At 41.6% G+C, this 21707-nt stretch overlaps 1 protein-coding gene across 9 annotated transcripts in view; it reads left to right on the forward strand.

Moving 5' to 3' along the window:
* Positions 1-21707, forward strand: part of prkd3 (protein kinase D3) — a 388805-nt gene that overhangs the window by 235749 nt on the left and 131349 nt on the right. For all 9 annotated transcript variants that reach the window (XM_059648663.1, XM_059648665.1, XM_059648664.1 and 6 more), the window contains one exon: positions 5256-5387. In XM_059648663.1, coding sequence (XP_059504646.1) covers positions 5256-5387 — 132 coding nt within the window. The remainder of the gene's footprint in view (positions 1-5255; positions 5388-21707) is intronic.

Below are 21707 nucleotides of genomic sequence, written 5' to 3' on the forward strand. Positions count from 1 at the left end.
TTTAAATGTTGCAATTGTACCAGCCTCCACCACCTTTTTTGGCAACTCATTTCATACACACAACAGCCTCTACATGAAAAAGTCACACCTTAGGCCTCTTTTCAATCTTTCTCCTCTCACCTTAAACCTATGCCCTTTAGTTTTGGACTCCCCTATTCTGGGGAAAAGACCTTGACTATCCACCTTATTCATGCACCTCGTGATTTTTTTATAAACTTCTATAAGGATACCCTTATGAATCGCTCCAGGGAAAATAACCCCAGTCTATTCAGCCTTTCTTTGTAACTCAAACCCTCCAACCCTGACAACATCCTTGTAAATCTTTTCCGAACCCTCTCAAATTTCACCATGTCTTTGCCGTAGCTGGGAGACCAGAATTGAATGCAGTATTCCAAAAGTGGCCTGTCCTTGGTAGCAAACAGGAGCCACAAGTATTGTTATTATTGAAGGGGTTTATGACTGGAGGAAAGAAATAATTGAAAGACATTGGCTTGCTTTTGTGTTCAGAATAATTATGGATTAATTTTACCTTAGATAACCCAGACATTGGAAAATTTTGGCCACTTCGCAAAAAGACCTGACTGGAGTCAGGAGCAAGTTTCGTCACTCCTAGAAAAAAAATTGTTCACAAGAGTTAAAGAAATAAGCCATCTCAGTGTTAGAGCATAGTTTGTGGTACTTCAGACTAGAAGTGTTTGGTTAAAAATCCCCTTTGATTATTCAAAGCCAAGAAAGTCTAATATCTCAGTTGTGTGAGGATTTGAGGAAAAGGTTTCATGGCTCACATGACAGGAGCTGTGAAGGAAATAAAACAGTAAGTGAAACATGAAGAATGGACAGAGAAGAGAAATTTCACTTAATTTTGATTAGCTACAAAGTAATGATTTTGGGAAATAAGATATTGTTTTGCCGTGTGTTTTGAAATCTTTTGAACTGTTATGTTTAGACAGCTTGGTGTGTTTTATTTTAGTTCTGTCTCTTCTGTGTGACAACCTTCTGTTTTATTGTATAAAAACTAGTCTGCAACCTTCTGTGCTAATGTGTCAATGAAAGGCCACCAAGTTAACTTAGAAAATAAAATATGATGCATCAGGCCAGATTTCATTTTGGTATCTGACTTGTCTATTAGTAACTTAAGCTGGGAACACAACATTGGCCTGCAGCTAAGCCTATTGATAGTACATTGAAGGCAGAGACTGAGTTGAAGATGTTTTGGAAAAATGTATGTATTTTATCATGAATTGTTGAATCCTTTCATTGACTCAAGCATCTTTATTTATTTCTTTACTTGTATACCTAACAAAAAAAACTTATTTTTCCCCAAATGAGCTGATTGATTCATGCTAATTTCATGATGTCACAATACAATTTGCAACATTAGTCATTTACGAAAACATTTGTGTTACAGTGCTTCATCACAAATAAGATGATTTTAATTGGTTGTGAACGTTATTTTAAGGAGAATTTAAAGGGTGTAAAATTCAGAAACGTTACATTGCAGTAGTGTTGTAAACTAGACTATGTTTGGCAGTTGAGAATATTGATACCTAGTGTTACAATGGCTTTTGAATTGTTTGCCAAATTTTCTAAGCAGTTTTGATATTTGGTTGCAAATACAAGTTATTTTAAAATAAGTGGCTCGTAATTAGCAACTGATGCCATATTCAGAAATGTATCTCCGATACCTCTTTATCACATATCCCTGACCCTATCATAACATGGGTTTTCTGCACTGCCAACCCATTTTCACTTATTTATGGTCCCCATTGTCAATTTTTCTTTGCTAGCTCATAATCATCCATCTCTTTTGTCTGGCAAAATATGTGTGTGTGTCTCTCTCTCTCTCTGTCTCTTTTTCTCTCTCTTTCTCTTTCGCTCTCTCTCTCCCTCTCTCTCTCTCTCCCTCTCTCTTCTCTCTTACTCTCACACTGTCTCTCACTCTCTCTGGGCTCACTTCTATCTGTAGCCCTCTGTGTGACTGTATAACTCTAAGACACTATCGTGTGGTTACCACTGTTGCCTCATAGAGGTAGGGACCCATGTTTGATTTCAGCTTTGGGTCACTGTCTGTGTGGAGTTTGCACATTCTTCCCATGTCTGTGTGGATTTCTGCCAGGTGGTCAGGTTTCCTCCCACAGTCCAAAGATGTGCTCATTAGATGGATTAGCCAAGCTAAATTGTCCCATAGTGTCTAGGGATATGAGGCTAGAAGGATTAGCCAAGATAAATGCAAGGTCATGGGGATAGGGTGGTGACTTGGGTCTAGTTGGGCTGCTCTTTTGAGGATCAGTGCAAGCTCAATGGGTCAAATGGCCTCTTGCTGCGCTGCAGGGATTCGATTATCCTATGATCTCCTGCAACCCAGAAACTATTCTTTGAAACTGCTAGAAAAAAAATTAGTGTCCGATAGTGAATATTCAGAATTGTTGCGATGTACTTCTATTTTGATTATTTTAGTTTAAATAAACCCAGAGATTGGAAAGCTTTTGGGTAGTTAAAAAGAAACTTGACTAGACTTGGAAGCACTTTCGTCATTCCTAGGGAAAAGAAGTGAATGTTCACAACACTTGAGTGACCTCAGTGATAGAATCCTCAGATAATGAAATGTAAGGCTGGATGAACACAGCAGGCCCAGCAGCATCTCAGGAGCACAAAAGCTGACGTTTCAGGCCTAGACTCTTCTTCAGAGAGGGGGATGGGGTGAGGGTTCTGGAATAAATAGGGAGAGAGGGGGAGGCGGACCGAAGATGGAGAGAAAAGAAGATAGGTGGAGAGGAGAGTATAGGTGGGGAGGTAGGGAGCGGATAGGTCAGTCCAAGGAAGACGGACAGGTCAAGGAGGTGGGATGAGGTTAGGAGGTAGGAGATGGAGGTGCGGCTTGGGGTGGGAGAAAGGGATGGGTGAGAGGAAGAACAGGTTAGGGAGGCAGAGACAGGTTGGACTGGTTTTGGGATGCAGTGGGTGGAGGGGAAGAGCTGGGCTGGTTGTGTGGCGCAGTGGGCGGAGGGGACGAACTGAGCTGGTTTTGGGATGCGGTGGGGGAAGGGGAGATTTTGAAGCTGGTGAAGTCCACATTGATACCATTGGACTACAGGGTTCCCAAGCGGAATATGAGTTGCTGTTCCTGCAACCTTTGGGTGGCATCATTGTGGCACTGCAGGAGGCCCATGATGGACATGTCATCTAAAGAAAGGGAGGGGGAGTGGAAATGGTTTGCGACTGGGAGGTGCAGTTGTTTATTGCGAACTGAGCGGAGGTGTTCTGCAAAGCAGTCCCCAAGCCTCCGCTTGGTTTCCCCAATGTAGAGGAAGCCACACCGGGTACAGTGGATGCAGTATACCACATTGGCAGATGTGCAGGTGAACCTCTGCTTAATGTGGAAAGTCATCTTGGGGCCTGGGATAGGGGTGAGGGAGGAGGTGTGGGGGCAACTGTAGCATTTCCTGTGGTTGCAGGGGAAGGTGCCGGGTGTGGTGGGGTTGGAGGGCAGTGTGGAGCGAACAAGGGAGTCACGGAGAGAGTGGTCTCTCCGGAAAGCAGACAAGGGTGGGGATGGAAAAATGTCTTGGGTGGTGGGGTCGGAATGTAGATGGCGGAAGTGTCGGAGGATGATGCGTTGTATCCGGAGGTTGGTGGGGTGGTGTGTGAGAACGAGGGGGATCCTCTGGGGGCAGTTGTGGCAGGGGCAGGGTGTGAGGGATGTGTTGCGGGAAATGCGGGAGACGCGGTCAAGGGCGTTCCCGACCACTGTGGGGGGAAAGTTGTGGTCCTTGAAGAACTTGGACATCTGGGATGTGCGGGAGTGGAATGCCTCATGGTGGGAGCAGATGCGGCGGAGGCGGAGGAATTGGGAATAGGGGATGGAATTTTTGCAGGAGGGTGGGTGGGAGGAGGTGTATTCTAGGTAGCTGTGGGAGTCGGTGGGCTTGAAATGGACATCAGTTACAAGCTGGTTGCCTGAGATGGAGACTGAGAGGTCCCCCTCGTTCTCACACACCACCCCACCAACCTCCGGATACAACGCATCATTCTCCGACACTTCCGCCATCTACAATCCGACCCCACCACCCAAGACATTTTTCCATCCCCACCCCTGCCTGCTTTCCAGAGAGACCACTCTCTCCGTGACTGCTTTGTTCGCTCCACACTGCCCTCCAACCCCACCACACCCGGCACCTTCCCCTGCAACTGCAGGAAATGCTACACTTGCCCCCACACCTCCTCCCTCAGCCCTATCCCAGGCCTCAAGATGACTTTCCACATTAAGCAGAGGTTCACCTGCACATCTGCCAATGTGGTGTACTGCATCCACTGCACCCGGTGTGGCTTCCTCGACATTGGGGAAACCAAGTGGAGGTTTGGGGACTGCTTTGCAGAACACCTCCGCTCAGTTCGCAATAAACAACTGCACCTCCCAGTCGCAAACCATTTCCACTCCCCCTCCCATTCTTTAGATGACATGTCCATCATGGGCCTCTTGCAGAGCCACAATGATGCCACCTGAAGGTTGCAGGAACAGCAACTCATATTCCGCTTGGGAACCCTGTAGTCCAATGGTATCAATGTGGACTTCACCAGCTTCAAAATCTCCCCTTCCCCCACCGCATCCCAAAACCAGCCCAGTTCGTCCTCTCCCCCCACTGCACCACACAACCAGCCCAGCTCTTCCCCTCCACCCACTGCATCCCAAAACCAGTCCAACCTGTCTCTGCCTCCCTAACCTGTTCTTCCTCTGACCCATCCCTTCCTCCCACCCCAAGCCGCACCTCCATCTCCTACCTCCTAACCTCATCCCACCTCCTTGACCTGTCCGTCTTCCCTGGACTGACCTATCCCCTCCCTACCTCCCCACCTACACTCTCTCCACCTACCTTCTTTTCTCTCCATCTTCGGTCCGCCTCCCCCTCTCTCCCTATTTATTCCAGAACCCTCACCCATCCCCCTCTCTGAAGAAGGGTCTAGGCCCGAAACGTCAGCTTTTGTGCTCCTGAGATGCTGCTGGGCCTGCTGTGTTCATCCTGCCTCACATTTCATTATCTTGGATTCTCCAGCATCTGCAGTTCCCATTATCACTGATAGAATCCTCACATTGTTTTGGATTTCTATGGTACCAGATTTCATTTTTCTATTCTAAGTAACAATTCGATCGGAAACATAGCATTCCACTGTTTAGAAATAAGTTAATAATATTTTAAATACTAAAAGGCACTTTTTCCCAAGAAGATTAATTTTACATTTCTCTTTTTTTTAACCAGCACTAGCTACTGTTGAAGATTTCCAAATCCGACCACACGCTCTTTATGTGCACTCTTACAAAGCCCCAACTTTCTGTGACTACTGCGGAGAAATGTTATGGGGATTAGTACGTCAGGGGTTGAAATGTGAAGGTGAGTCTCTATTTCTAATTTATGTCTGTTAAGGTGTGTCTGAATGTACAAAAATCCAATTATTTTTTGTTTATATTTCACATTTAAAAGTCTAATTTGCGATTAGAAAATATGTGAGTACCTGCTTGAAATGAAATATTCTGTCCGTTGAGGTAGTGACCCATAAAGAGCAGGAAAGTTTGTAGCTCAGATGCTATGCTAAATTAATCAGAGCTTTGATTATTGTTGGGATATGACAATTGACATCTGTTTCCTGCTATAAAGAGACTGTTGACAACAACCCAAGGTCACATGGGATGCAAGTATGAAAATAATAGAACACTCCATAGAGGTGCTGCACTCACAGCAAAAGGCCATTTATTAGGTTTTTGGAACTTTGGGCGTGGGGAAGTGTGTTTGGTGCATTTGATGATGAGAGCAATTTTGGAAGCGGAGCCTAAAGTCAGTGCTGCTGTATATTTAGTTTTTCCATGCCAACAGTGATCCAAAGAGTTAAATAGTCCTAAAAAAGAAGTTCACATTGTATGGTATAATGGACCAAAAAGACAATCGCCTTAAACAGATTAATATTGATGATGCCCCAAGACGCATCTGTTGCTGGGGTGGCTCAAGTTGTAGAGAGTCTGTACAGTAAAATATAAACTCATCCTAAGCTAGTTGAGGGAAGTGTTGCAGTGCCACCATGTATATAGCACAGAGCTTTATAATATATTTAAAGTCATCATTAGTATAATCCTGCTATTTGGCGGTGTTATCCTTTACAGAATTTGTCTTCATAGAGATCAGTAAAAGATCCCGCTTCTTTACTCAGACAAGAGTTGTCCTGGAGTCTTGAAAATATTTATCCCCAGTCCTAAATGATTAAACTTGATTTACTGGTCATTTATCATATTGCTGCCTTGTACAACTTTGTTGCAGGCACATTGTATGCTGTATGTCCCAGCAGTACATCTGTGAATAGAGTTGTAATTGTCTGATCTTGTGATCGGTGCTAGATAAATCTGTGTTTTTAATTTCCCCTAAAGTGATAAGTTTTATTTCCCCTTTGAATAAAAAACTGCCAAGTTAATAAACACTTCTCAGAGTCATTATGTAATTACAATCAAAGTTGTATAATTTAGTTGAATACCTTAGGTTGAAGAGTCAAAAGAAATTTTTATAAAACTCAAGACGTATCTCAGTCAAATTAATTGTTTGACTTTTCAGGACTTATTATTTCCTTTTTGCTCCTAGTTTTGTCTCCTTGTGCAATCTCATTCATTCTTGTTTATGTGGGTGGCAGTAACTGAGAAACCGGGGGAGAAGAAAACATTTGCAGACATTGACTTCAGGCAATTGTGCATCAATCTGATCTTCTATCTGATTTCCAAAAGTCAGTCTGTAGATACACTTCACTCATGCTGAAGCATTTAAAATAAGCAATACCATTATTGTCCTTGTACATGTTCAGCATGGAGCAAAAGTAGTACTTAAATCACATGTAAACCAAACCAGAAAACTCAAAATTAAGAAGCATTAACAAATCTTACAAATTTCTGAGAATAGTTAAGTTTGTGAGAATTTTAGTTGTGATGCACTTTTTCCTCGAAACCCTAACATTGTGCAAAAGATTTTTTTAGTTAAGAAACTTGAGACAATGGCCATGATTTAGACTTTTTGAATATAAAATGGCCGGTGCCATCTTGCTTTCCTGAAACTTTATTTCGGACCACCCTACTCTCAACCTTTTCTGTAGTCAAACTACAATTTTGGTGCCCATCCCCCTGCTGAATTATTGGGTTTAAACTAATTCAGCAGGGGGATGGGCACCAAAATTGTAGTTCGACTGTAGAAAAAGTTGAGAGTAGGGTGGTCCGAAATCAAGTTTCAGGGAAGCAAGATGGCACCGGCAAGCAAGAAGTTGGATTGAAGTGTGTCTACTTCAATGCCAGGAGTGTCTGGAATAAGGTGGGTGAACTTGCAGCATGGGTTAGTACCTGGGACTTCGATGTTGTGGCCATTTCGGAGACATGGATAGAGCAGGGACAGGAATGGTTGTTGCAGGTTCCGGGATTTAGATGTTTCAGTAAGAACAGAGAAGATGGTAAAAGGGGCGGAGGTGTGGCATTGTTGGACAAGGACAGTATTACAGTTGCAGAAAGGATGTTTGGGGACTCATCAACTGAGGTAGTATGGGCTGAGGTTAGAAACAGGAAAGGAGAGGTCACCCTGTTGGGAGTTTTCTATAGGCCTCCGAATAGTTCCAGAGATGTAGAGGAAAGGATAGCAAAGATGATTCTTGATAGGAGTGAGAGAGGGTAGTTGTCATGGGCGACTTCAACTTTCCAAATATTGACTGGGAACACTATAGTTCGAGTACTATAGATGGGTCAGTTTTTGTCCAGACTGTGCAGGAGGGCTTCCTGACACAGTATGTAGATAGGCCAACAAGGGGCGAAGCCACATTAGATTTGGTACTGGGTAATGAGCCCGGCCAGGTGTTAGATTTGGAAGGAGGTGAGCACTTTGGTGATAGCGATCACAATTCTGTTATGTTTACTTGAGTGATGGAAAGGGATAGGTGTGTACCACTGGGCAAGAGTTATAGCTGGGGGAAAGGCAATTACGATGAGATTAGGCAAGATTTAGGGACCATAGAATGGGGAAGGAAACTGCAGGGGATGGGCACATTAGAAATGTGGAGCTTATTCAAGGAAAAGCTCCTGTGTGTCCTCGATAAATATGTACCTGTCAGGCAGGGAGGAAGCTGTAGAGTGCGGGAGCCGTGGTTTACGAAGGAGGTGGAATCTCTGGTCAAGAGGAAGAAGAAGGCTGATGTTGGGATGAGATGTGAAGGCTCAGTTAGGGCACTTGAGGGCTACAAGGTAGCCAGGAAAGACCTAAAGAGAGAGCTCAGAAGAGCCCGGAGGAGACATGAGAAGTTGTTGGCGGATAGGATCAGGGTAAACCCTAAGGCTTTCTTTAGGTATTTAAGGAATAAAAGAATGACGAAAGTAAGATTAGGGCCAATCAAGGATAGTAGTGGTAAGCTGTGTGTGGAGTCAGATGAGATAGGGGAAGCGCTAAATGAATATTTTTCAACAGTATTCACTCTAGAAAATGACAATGTTGTCGAGGAGAATACTGAGATACAGGCTACTCGACTAGGTGGAATTGAGGCTCACATGGAAGAGGTATTAGAAATCCTTCAGAAGGTGAAGATAGATAAGTCCCCTGGGCCGGAAGAGATTTATCCTAGGATCCTCTGGGAAGCCAGGGAGGAGATTGTCGAGCCTTTGGCATTGATCTTTAACTCATCATTGTCTACAGGAATAGTGCCAGACGACTGGAGGATAGCAAATGTGGTTCCCCTGTTCAAGAAGGGGAGTAGAGACAACCCTGGTAATTAGAGACCAGTGAGCCTTACCTCAGTTGTTGGTAAAGTGTTGGCAAAGGTTATAAGGGATAGGATTTATAATCATCTAGAAAAGAATAAATTGATTAGGGATAGTCAGCACAGTTTTGCGAAGAGAAGGTCGTGCCTTACAAACCTTATTGAGTTCTTTGAGAAGGTGACCAAACAGGTAGATGAGAGTAAAGCGGTTGATGTGGTGTATATGGATTTCAGCAAGGCGTTCGATAAGGTTCCCTACAATAGGCTATTGTACAAAATGCGGAGCAATGGAATTGTGGGAGATATAGCAGTTTGGATTGGAAATTGGCTTGCTGAAAGAAGACAGAGGGTGGTAGTTGATGGGAAATGTTCATCCTGGAGACCAGTTACTAATGGTGTACCGCAAGGGTCGATGTTGGGCCCACTGCTGTTTGTCATTTTTATAAATGACCTGGATGAGGGCGTAGAAGGATGGGTTAGTAAATTTGCAGACGACATAAAGGTTGGTGGAGTTGTGGATAGTGACGAAGGATGCTCTAGGTTGCAGTGAGACATAGATAAGCTGCAGAGCTGGGCTGAGAGGTGGCAAATGGAGTTTAATGCAGACAAGTGTGAGGTGATGCACTTTGGTAGGAGTAACTGGAAGGCAAATTACAGGGCTAATGGTAAGATTCTTAGTAGTGTAGATAAGCAGAGAGATTTCGGTGTCCATGTACACAGATCCTTGAAAGTTGCCACCCAGGTTGACAGAGCTGTTAAGAAGGCATACAGTGTCTTAGCTTTTATTAATAGAGGAATTGAGTTCCGGAACCAAGAGGTTACGGTGAAGCTGTACAAAACTCTGGTGCGGTCGCACTTGGAGTATTGTGTACAGTTCTGGTTACCGCATTATAAGAAGGATGTGGAAGCTTTGGAAAGGGTGCAGAGGAGATTTACTAGGATGTTGCCTGGTATGGAGGGAAGGCCTTACACAGAAAGGCTGAGGGACTTGAGGCTGTTTTCATTGGAGAGAAGGTTGAGAGGTGACTTAATTGAAACATATAAAATAATCAGAGGGTTAGATAGGGAGAGCCTTTTTCCTAGGATGGTGACGGCGAGCACGAGGGGGCACAGCTTTAAATTGAGGGGTGAAAGATATAGGACAGATGTCAGAGGTAGTTTCTTTACTCAGAGTAGTAAGGGAATGGAAGTAGATTCGCCAACTTTAGGTACATTTAAGTCGTCATTGGACAAGCATATGGACGTACATGGAATAGTGTAGGGTAGATGGGCTTGAGATTGGTATGACAGGTCGGCACAACATCGAGGGTCGAAGGGCCTGTACTGTGCTGTTACGTTCCGTGTTCTAAAATGAGTCTACAGAAGTTCGTTCTTTCTTCAGTTTTGAAGTATTCGTTTATTCCAATTTATACTCATTATCTGCTTTAGTAGAACAATGACGTTAACTGAAATCTGTAACTGACTTTGTAAGCAAATGTCGAGGATCACCATTGATGGTGAGAGAGTGGTCCCCTGAGAGCTAAACATGATCAAGGTGGACAATAGTGCCATCTACTGATAAAGCCTGAGCCAGATTATAATTTGCATGCATAGGAAATCTAAATATGTTAATTTGATATATTCACAGAGAGTTTGGAAGTTTGGACCTTAACAAAACCTGCACTGAGTTCATGAATAAATTAATCCTCTTAACAAACCTGTGCTTTCAGTACTTACAGAAAAAAATAAAGCATTCCTGATTTGATAATTCTATAGATGTGAACAGATGATTTCTGTAGCAATGCTGATTTTATTTTTTCAGAATTTGGTTCTAAAAGGATGGCAGAACAGCCATCGCTTTCATCCAAGCACCTTATGTGAATGTATATACCTCATTCTTTAAGCAAACTTTGATTTTTCTTCCAATGTTGGTTGGTGACCCCATGGTTCATGTGCCAAGTAGTTCCAGAATACCTTAGTTTAAATATCTTTACCAAATTTGCACCCAACTTCCATTCTTGGGTTTACTTGAGAACTGCTAATTTTCTAAATTGCAGAGCTCAATGCAGAAGCCCCACAACAAGACTGGTGGCAATTTTGTATCATGTTGTGAACAGAAATAGTAGGGTGGTTAGCTGGGAAGTGACATCAGATCAGATGGATATTTAATTCAAATCCGACTGGGAAGCACCATTGGTGAAAACTGACTCTTATTTCACCAAAAATGAAGGAAGCAATCTATGAAAAAAAATTGATGCATTAAGCTGCATTAAAAGAATTTATTAATCTGCATTATTTCCACACATCTCTTTGGACATTGCTTTCTGGAGTAGGAGCATTTTTGAGGTATTCCAGCTATTTCCTTGTATTGCCTTTATCTATTAGGTCCAGATGCAAATGATAATATCCCAGTTACTTCCATTGTATTTTCGCGTCCTGTTGTGGTAGAGTGAGAGTGTCCTTACCCCTGGACCCGGAGGCCAGGGTTCAAGTGAGAGATGTGTAATAACATCTCTGAACAGGTTGATTTGGAAAAAATAGGTTTCATTTCAGTTGATACACCTCTTGTGACACAATGGTGATGTCCCTATTTCAAAGCCAGGAGACCCACATTGAAGTTCCACCTGCTCTGAAGGTGTGTCATGATATGTCTGAGCAGTTTTATTAGAAAATATCTTCCATCTTATTTAAACAGGGGTTTTTGAGATCAGTGGTAGTGTCCTTATTTCTGAGCCAGGAGACTCTGGTTCAATTCCCACTTGCTCCAGAGATGTTGAATAATATTTCTAAAATGGCTGATATAGAAAATACTTGTCTTATTTGTAGGTCTATTGGATTTCAGTATTGCATGTCTGTTCAGAACATATATTGTGATGACCTTTTGACCCCTGAAGTGATCTGCATTTGTGATATTTGAGACCATGATTTTCAACGCTCAGAAAAATTTCGGTTAATTATTTATTTTGAATTCCAGAACTTTGATGATAAGCTCAAGAAGCAGAGTAGCAACTCTGTTTAATTCAAGGATTATTATTTAGTTAATTGAAGTTCACATGCAGATATTGCAATAGCTGGAAGTCTAACTAAATAAGCAATGCTGAAGCAAAAACAGAAGTTGCTGGAAAAGTGCAGCAGCTCTGGCAGCATCTGTGAACAGAAATTAGAGTTAATATTTCAGGTCTGGTGACCCTTCCCCAGAGGAAGACAACTTCTGTTTTTGTTTCTTATTTACAGCATCCGTAGTTCTTTCAGTTTTTAAATATGTCATGCTGTCCGGTTCACAAAGCCGACATGAACAAAAGATTGTTACCGTAGAGGAATCTTTTTCACATACTTCTGCTGAATTCTTCAGGACTAAAGGTTTCTTGACATCTTGGATTTCTTTACGTTTGAGGCAGTTCTTCTGCTTACTATTGTTCAAAGAATTATTCTCATGACAGATCAGCAATACTTAGTTGGCTTGAGCGTAAGGCAATTTTACGACTGATTCCATTGGTATTGTGGTTATCTTTCCTTCTTTGAAATCTGTGTTCTGATCTAGCTCAAATTTAAGAGATTAAAATCTCATCTCTCTTACTGTAAGGGTACTCATTTAAAAAAAATTTAGTACAGCCATCATCCCAGATAGCATGCATAAATCTATATCACTGGAACTATTTTGACTGTCTCATTTTGTAGGCATAAAAGATTGACTAGCATAGAAATGAAAAATGTCACACTACTGTAACACGTACGTATTAGAAACACACAAAGAAGTGAGTGCCTCAAAAAATAAGTCACTTGTTAGCAAGGTGGAATACCATGAGATTAACAGAACATTTTTATGAATATGAAGTTGCTCAAGGGACAGAAAGCAGAAAATCATAATGAATGGTTGTGTTCAGCCTTTGGTTTTAAGAGGAAGGTGGAAAGTATGCAACTGATTGCCTCCCTGGGGTTTGGATCACTGCTCTTTTTGGTATGCATTGATGACCCGGACTTGAACGTACAGACCAGAATTTTGCAGTTGGCTTATGGCTCAAAGATGGGTCTAATTAGATAGGATCTTAATTCTTTCAAAGAATAGGTGTGATGCACCCTTTCTGCACTGCATCATTTGGTTCCAAAATTTATTTCCTATGGGGACTGAAAGCTTTGTTGTTCTTTTTATAGTTGAATGTATTATCCAACATGCGGGATCCGATTGTAATCACATCCATGTGAGTTATTTGGTTATTTTCTGCCTTTCAAGACAGAATTTTAAATATGGAAGTAAAATTTTAATATAATGTTACGCGTTTTTTTCAAAAGACGTCATGGATTCCATTTGTTTAGGATTTTAAGGTGTATTGAAATTATTTCCAACTGTCAATTGGTGGCCAACATAATCATGCTGTCAATTTTGTTTATATTTCCTTTTCTTATATCCAAGTGCTGTTATGAATTAGTGTCTTTGTTTCTGTCCAGAGTAACTGAGACATTGTGACCTTGCTTCTGCCTGCTTCAAAAGTAGTTATCCAAACTTCAAACAGGAGACCTCTTGCTGGCAGTTAGTACAGCTGATGAGGTGCATAACTTCAATTCTTAATTGGCCATCTTTCTTGTCTTAACTGCAACTTTTGACAAGTTAAATACAACTTTGGTTTGATATCCAAACTGGGTAAAACTACAATTAACTAGTTTCATTTATCCATCAATTCCTTGTCAGAGAACTGTGTGTAATGGATTCTTTTCCCAACTTTCCTGTCTTGACACTGGAATTCCCCAAAGGTCTACCTATCCTTTGGCCCTCTTCTATTTCACATTTATGTGGTACCCTTCAGCAGTGTCATCCAAGTTCTGCATGTAAGCCAACAATACTCTCACCACCACCTCCTTGATCCTCTTCAAGTGCTGGACTGCAAATCAAAATCCAGTATAGGATGAACAATAGTTCGCGAGGAGTAATTGGGTATCGGGAAGGGTAAAGCCATTGTTGTTAGTCCCCGTACAATCCTAATTCCTTTCCATTGTTTCAATGTCTGGTGACTGCCTTAAGCTAAGCAATACAATTCACAATCTTGTGTTGACCCGATTTGCTGATCATGGTTCTGCAAATTTGCAAAGATTGCCTACTCTTTGATCGCTACAATATGGCTTGACTCTCATCCTGCCTCAGTTCATTTGCTGCCTAAATCCTCACCCATGACTTTTGACAGGACTGCTAAATGAAGAGAACTGGATCAGTTAGGATTCTCTGCCACAGAAAGCAGCTGAAGGCAAAGCAAGTGAATGTTTTCACGAAGGAGTTAAATATGATTCTTGCAGCTAAAGAGATTGAAGGATGTGGGGAGGAAAGCAAGAACAGGGTACTATGGTTGATCACCAAACACGATTGAATGGCAGAGCAGACTCAAAGGACCAAATCCCTACTCCTCCTGTTTTCTTTGTTTCTATGTAACTTTACTGATCCACTACTCAAATGAACTATTACCTAATCTCCCAATCCATATGAATAGGTTTTTGGTTAGAGCCCTCGTCTTAATACATTTTAACTCATTCATTCACATGGCATTGTCTTTTTGGTGACCTTCACTGGCTTCCTGACTGTCAATGTCTCAGTTTTAGCATACTTGTTCTTGTTTTTAAATTCTGCTAAAGCTTCTCCCCTTGCTTTTCTGCAGCTTCTCCAGCCCTGTAAACTTTTGAGATCCTTGAACACTTCCGCTTCTGAGTTCATGAACATCCTTGATTATAACTGTTTCACTATTTTCACTTACACCTTATATGATGGTGCTTTGGCTTTAATAGGTGTATTTTGTCTTTTTTTGGAAGAGAGGTTTTTAAGGCAGAGGTGCTGAGTTGTTTCGTGAAAGTTTGTAAACAGCCTGTGAAGTCTGGGTTTTTTTTTCAAATTGGAACAGTCAAAGCAGCCTGAATGGGTGGGGCCAAGCTTTCATAGAATCAGGATTTTTAGTTTTCGCTTTATGCAGCTGTTGCTGGGGTCTCTGCAGGGGTTGGAAGCTGCAGCACATCTCTCCCTGATGTACTCTGAGTTTTCTGTTGGTATTTTCCTACTGCTGGAGTCGCATTTGAAACAATCTGTTTTTCTGATTTAGTCTTTTTCAACGGTGTGTTTATGCTTATGTTACTATATTGGAACAGTTTTTAATAAATACTGTATCTATTATTTTGTTAAACATTTCGATAGATTTACTAATGTGCTAAGCCAATTCTTTATTTTTTCTTTCGTTGTGTTTTGCCTATAGTGTGTGAATAAGGTATGTTTCGCTTAATGCTGACCAATGAAACTGCATCTGGAATGCAATACCTTACTATTAAAATAGGTAGAAGTTAGGGTCCAAGATATCATCTTAATATGTTTTGAGGGGGTTTAGTCTGGTCCATACCACTCAACCTCAAGTTCTGCAGCTCATTCCCTAACACTCTATACCGTAAAACTCATTTAAGCTATCTCTTCAATAAGCCTTTGTTCATTTGTTCTGAATTTTCTCATGTGGCTAACTGTGAAAAATGTTTTATTGCCATCACTGTTTTAAGTAACTTGGAATATTATATGTTAAATATTTTCTATAAATGTAGATTGTTAATTTAAAATCTCATATTTGTCAATAATTGAAGTGACCATTCCAGAAGGAAATCAATGACATTTTCCTTTTTGGATTCTTGCTACAGCAGATGCTCATGACTACATAATAAAATGGGCTTTCTGTGCTGTGACTAGAATGAATTATGTAAACTGGTCTTTCCTGGTGCTGCTGTATAATAACAATGGAAATATGGTATGCTGGTATCAGTTATGTATGATTGTGTTCAGGTTGATAAAGCAGGAAAGTGAGGTTGTGAGTTATCACATCCCACTGAATGGTGGAGTAGACTTGATGGGCTTAATGACCTATTTCTGTTCCTTTACCTCAAGGTTTTATATTGGAGGTTCCTCTGAAAACTCTTGAATCTACACCATTACTTGCTTGTTGCTGACCATGGGAAATAAATGATTTAGGAGAATGCCCTTTAGGACTTATTCTGCTTTGGACAAAGGGAAATAACTTGATAGTTTCCACAATATGATTTATCACTGTTTTTGAAAAATTGTTGCAGTCTTGCAGTGCAAAAATATTGAAGACTTGTTCCTTGCAAGTCCATGATATGAGTTCATAGTGTCCATAAAAACCAAAGGAGCTCTTTATTGCATTCATTGACCCAAGCATTTGTCTCAGTAAGTAATCTATTAAATTTATTGCAATAAATTTAATTTGTCTCTTTATGTAATTATAATTTGCATAATGTTTTAAATTACGTTGTTGAATTATTAGATGGGTTGTGAAATGATGATTTCAGATGAGTTAGTTTTAACTGAAATTTGATGAAATTTTGATCCAGAATTACCCTTTTTATGTGTATTCAACCAACTATTTTGTACAATATCGGCAATCCACCAGTTCACCCACATATTGATGCATTGCCCAGGCAGAAAGAAAAATGAGCACCAATCTTAACTATTTATTCGTCATTTACATTATTGAATATTTTGTTGTAAAAAAATTACAAGAAGATGATTCTTCTTAACATGTGCTGTAAGTCTTAAAGGCTTTGTGCCTTAATTCACAATAAAGTGGAAGAATTAGCAGTACAAATAAATGGCTATTATATCGTTGGGATTATAGAGACATGGCTGCAGAGTGACCTGCGATGGGAACTGAACATCTGAACATGGGTATTCAGTACTTAGGAACCGCAGAGAAACGGGAAAAGGAGGTTGGCTAAAATGGTTAGAGGAGGGCTATTGGCTTGGAAGATCGTGATATAGAAACTGTATGTGTGGCGATTAGAGACAGGAAGGGCAGAAAACATTGTTAGGGGTTGTCAATAGGCCTCCAAACAGTAACAGAGATGTAAAGGAAAGCAGTGAACAAATCAGAGATGCATACAATAAAGGTGACATTGTAACCATAGGTGACTTTAATCTACATATAGATAAACTAGTAATGATGTTACAGAGTAGGATTAGTTTGTGTAGGTAGTAAGAACTGCCGATGCTGGAGTGAGAGATAATACAGTGTGGAGCTGGAGGAACATAGCAGGTCAGGCAGCATCAGAGGAGCAGGAAAGTTGACGTTTTGGGCCAGGACACTTCTTCAGAAATGGGGGCGGGGAATGGGGCTGGGGGTGTGGCCTTCGCTACATTGGTTGGACCAAGCGGAGGCTTGGAGACTGCTTTATAGAGCACTTACACTCTGTTCGTGACAAATGGTCGCGAACCATTTCAACTCGCTCTCCCACTCCCTGGGCGACATGTCCATCCTGGGCCTCCTTCAGTGTCACAGTGACGCCACCTGGAAACTGGAGGAGAAGCGCCTCACATTCTGCCTTGAGAGCCTAAAACCCAATGGTTTCAATGTGGACTTTACCAGTTTCAAAATTTCCCTATCCCCGGCCTTATTCCTTGACCACCCCTCCCTCTCATCCCCACCTCCTTCACCTGACACAACCTATCCATCTTCTCTCCCACCTATCCACTCCACCCACCTCACTGACCAATCTGCCTACCTGCACTCACCTATCACCATCCCACCTACCTCCCCCAGCCCCACTCCCACCCCACCCCACCTCTATTTATTTCTGAGCTCCCTTCCCCCTCCTTCGTTTCTGAAGAAGGGTCCTGACCTGAAACATCAACTTTCCTGCTCCTCTGATGTTGCCTGGCCTGCTGTGTTCCTCCAGTTCTGCACTAGTATGTGTAGATGATGGTTTTTAAACCAATACATTGAGGAACCTTAAGAGAACAGGTTGTTCTAGGCTGTGCATAGTGCAACGAGAATGAATTAATTCACAATCTTATTGTGTGGGGTCTCTTGAGGAAGAGTGACCATAATATGGTGAAATTCTTCATGAGGGTGGAGATTGAAGTAGTTGAATCTGAAACTTGGGCCCTGAGTCTAAATACAAGTAGTTTTGAGGATATGAGGCTTGAATTCACAAGGATGAATTTGAGAACCTTACTAAAAGGTTAACGGTAGTAAGGCTAATATTTAAAGAACCTGTACATTAATTACAACAATTATTCATTTTTGTCTGGAACAAGATAAAGAGGAACGTTGGTTCAACTATGGCTGACAAAAGAAGTTATAGCTAGTATTACATCCAACAAAGAGGCATATTAAATTGCTAGAAAAATAAGCAGGTCTAACGATTGGAAGCAGTTTAGAATTCAGCAAAAGAGAAAAAAAATTTAATAAATGCAAAATATGGAGAATGAGAGTAAAATTGCATGGTGTGTAAGAAAACAAAGTGATCATAAAAGCTTAGAAGAGAAGATTAGAAAAGACAAATGTAGGTCCCTTACAGTCAGAAATAACAGAAGAATAGAACATATTTTGGTTCTGTCTTCACGGAAGAGGGCACAATAGCTTCGAAGAAAACCAGTGGTCTCATGCGGGGGACAGAATTGGAAAAAAAAGATATCAGTTAGAAAATAGGGAAATTAGTGGGATTAAAGGCTGACATATCACCAGACCCTGATAATTTGCATCCCAGCATAGCAGAGGGAATGACCTGAATTATTAGACGCATTGGTGGTCATCTTCCAAAATTCTGTTGACTCTGGAGAAGGCAGAGAAAGAGCAAAAGCAAGTACAGACCAGTTAGCCTGACATTAGTAACATCACAAAGTGCCAAAGTCAATTGTAAAACACATGAAAGCATAATATTTGACAAACATTAACAGGATTGGACAAAGGCAACAGAGATTTATTAAAGGACCATCATGCTTAATGAATGTATTATTTTAGTTTGCAGCAAGTTGAATGAATAAAGGAGAACATGAGGATGCAATGTGGTTGGATTTTCAGAAGGCTTTTAATAAGTTCTGTATAGTAGATTAATAGGCAAAATTAAAACACAAAATGGGGTAATGTAGTGGCACAGGTTGAGAACTGGCTGATAGACAGGAAACAGAGAATTGGAATAAATCTATCTTTCTCTGAGTAGCTGTGGGGAACCTTGAGAATCAGAGTTGGGCCACAGCCATTTACAATATAGATGAATGACCTGAATGGGTGAACCAAGTGCAACATTTCTCATTTTGGTGATGACGCAAAGCTGGATTGTGACTTGTAAGGATGATGCAGGGAGGCTTCAAAGTGATTGTGACGGTTGGGTGGGCAAACATGTGGCAGATGCCATACAGTGTTGGCGAGTTTAGAATCATAAGCTTCGGTGTGAAAAATAGAGAGGCAGAACATTATTTAAATCGTGATATATTGGGAAATGGGAATGTATAAAGGGATCTAGGTGTCCTTCTACAAAAGTCAATTGCTGCAGTTATACAGTGGCATGGTGAGACCACATCTGGAGTATTGCAAGCAGTTCTGGTATCCCTACCTAAGAAGGGATATATTTACCTTCCCCATTATCAGCCTAGTGAACTTCCTCTGCATGCCATGACAGGACCATTGTTTGAGGAGAAATTGATTCAACTGGGCATGTGTTCACTAGAGTGTAGAAGGATGAGAAGGGATCTTATAGCATTTTATATGCTTCAAACAGGCCTGGATGGGCTAGATGCAGGGAGGATGTTTCCCCTGCTTGTGGTATCAAGCACCAGGGATCTCAGATTATGGGGTAGGACACTTAGGACTGAGGTGAGGAAAAAAGTTCATCACTCAAAAGGGCAGTGAACCTGTAGAATTCTCTACCGCAGAAAGCTGTGGAGGCCAAGTCACTGAATATATTCAAGAGACATTTTCTTAAATTTCAAAGGCATCAATGAGCACAAGGAGAAAGTAAGAATGTGCATTGAGGTAGAGGATCAACTATGATTACATTGAATGGTGGACTGAGCTCAAAGGGCTGAATGGCTTACTCCTGCTCCTAGATTCTGTATTTGTTTCTATGTTAAGTAGCTTCTCAAAAGCCAGGCTGTCACTCCTGGAATTATTTCCTGTTTCTTTTCTGCCTTTTTCACCCCCAAGAAACGGACAGGTCTCCACAATGTTTCCTTTATGAACTGTTCTTGAACTACTATTGATGAATTTATTAGTACGCCAAAGGAGTGGTTAGTGTTTTATGTAATTCAAGATAACCATTTTCCGGCAAAATAAAACATAGGGCTGTGTTTTACAACACCCTGCCAGGGGTTTGAAGGAAGGAAAATGCACTGTGTGCTATTCCTTGGGAATGCAGAGGGGAGGGGAATTGCCTCCTGTAGGCACGGCAGAGTTGCTAAAGAGTTTCAAGTTCTCAACACCTGCCTGCACAGCATGGGCATAGGCATGGGTGTGACTCTGGTGTGGGTAAAATAGCAGTGGGGCTGGATGAAACCCTTAAGTAGCTATCAATATGACCCACAGACTGAAGGGTAGGTGTGTCCGTCCACCTTAATGCAGGTGTTGGGGAATTAGAGGCACCTCTTTTGTGGTTCACTATGCCTATTGGAGGCAGTTTCCCTCCCCACAGCATTCCCAAGTTTCCTCTTTACTCACTCCATCTCGCTACCCATCATCTGGGCTTTACAGTCCGTAGCTGGCACATTGCCCCACACTTATCTCGATGTTTGTTTGGCACCAGCGACGACCTCCATTGGAAACGGCCAATAGTCTGGAGTTGCTGGGATTACAAAACCAAATGTCATCTAATTAGCTGACTCCATGCATTTACTACTATGATCTCAATGGGATATATGTTTGCTTCAAGTGACAGGATGGATATTCTGATGCCTTGGAACTGGTTTTCTCATTTTCAGCTTTTGGCCTTCTTGTACAAAGAAAGTGATGTGGGATGGCCATTGAAATGCCTATTAGTACAACATTGAGAGTACAGTGCAAACAGTGTTTCCTGGTACAGTACAATGTTGCCTTTCACTTAGTGTCAAAATTATTGGACACAGTATATGTTGCAATTAGGACCACACAAACTGTCCAGCAATGTCAATGCCATTATGGCCTGTAAGTCTCCAAGATTGTGATGCTTTTATTTATTAATTTTTGCCCTTCCCTTGTTGCTCTAGAGAAGCTGGCGGTGAGTTACCTTTTTAAACCATTGCTGACCATGCCCCCAGTGCTGGGAGTGAGGCAGTCCCAGGAGTGTGACGCAGCTACAGTAAGGAAACAATGATGTATTTTCATGTCAGGATTGTGAATGGCTTAGAGGGGATCTTGGAGGTGGTGGCATTCCCATGCATCTGCTGCTCTTGATATCTAGATGATAGTGGTTGTAGGTTTCGAAGAGACCTTCTAAGGAGGCTTTGTGAATTTCTCCTGTGCATTTTGTAGATGGTACACTTTTCCTGCTGTGCATAGTTAATTGGAGTGAATATTTGTGGATGTGGTGTCAATCAAGTGGGCTTGATCATGCAGTTCTGATACCACACAATACTGTTCATGATATCCACTGTATGAAGAAAGAACTTTTGTGGCCACTGTGTGGCGGTCATTCCTATTGTTACTGTCATTGACAGGTGTACTGCAGCAGACCAGTTGGTCAGAATGAGGTCAAGTATGCTTTTTCCCCTTGTCGGTTCCTTCATCATCTGCCACAGGTCCAGCCTCGCAGCTATGTCCATCAGGACTCGACAAATCTAGTCAGCCATGTTTCTACCAAACCAGTCTTGATGATGTACATTGAAATTCCCCAGCCAGAGTATGTTCTACACCTTTGGCATCCTCAGATTTTCCTTCAACCAGCGATCAATATGGATGATTACAGATTCATCAACCATATTCATCAACTCATCCACCATAAGTGAACCAAGTTTTCCACAGTTAACTTTTTGTTCCATGAATACTGAAAATGCCACAGCTAAATTCTTCTATTCTGTGCTGCCATGACTTGGCTTCTTGGGTCAATACTAGTGCCAGTTTGAGTGCTGCTCATATAACACATAGTACAAACACGAGTTGCTTGATGAGAGATGTCTGAAAATTTATTAAGAGCACTGGAGGAGCAGGAAATTTAATGTTTTGGGTCAGGACCCTGTCTTAATATTCCTG

The sequence above is a fragment of the Stegostoma tigrinum genome, chromosome 9, assembly GCF_030684315.1.
Source record: "Stegostoma tigrinum isolate sSteTig4 chromosome 9, sSteTig4.hap1, whole genome shotgun sequence".
In the NCBI taxonomy this organism is placed as follows: Eukaryota; Metazoa; Chordata; class Chondrichthyes; order Orectolobiformes; family Stegostomatidae; genus Stegostoma; species Stegostoma tigrinum.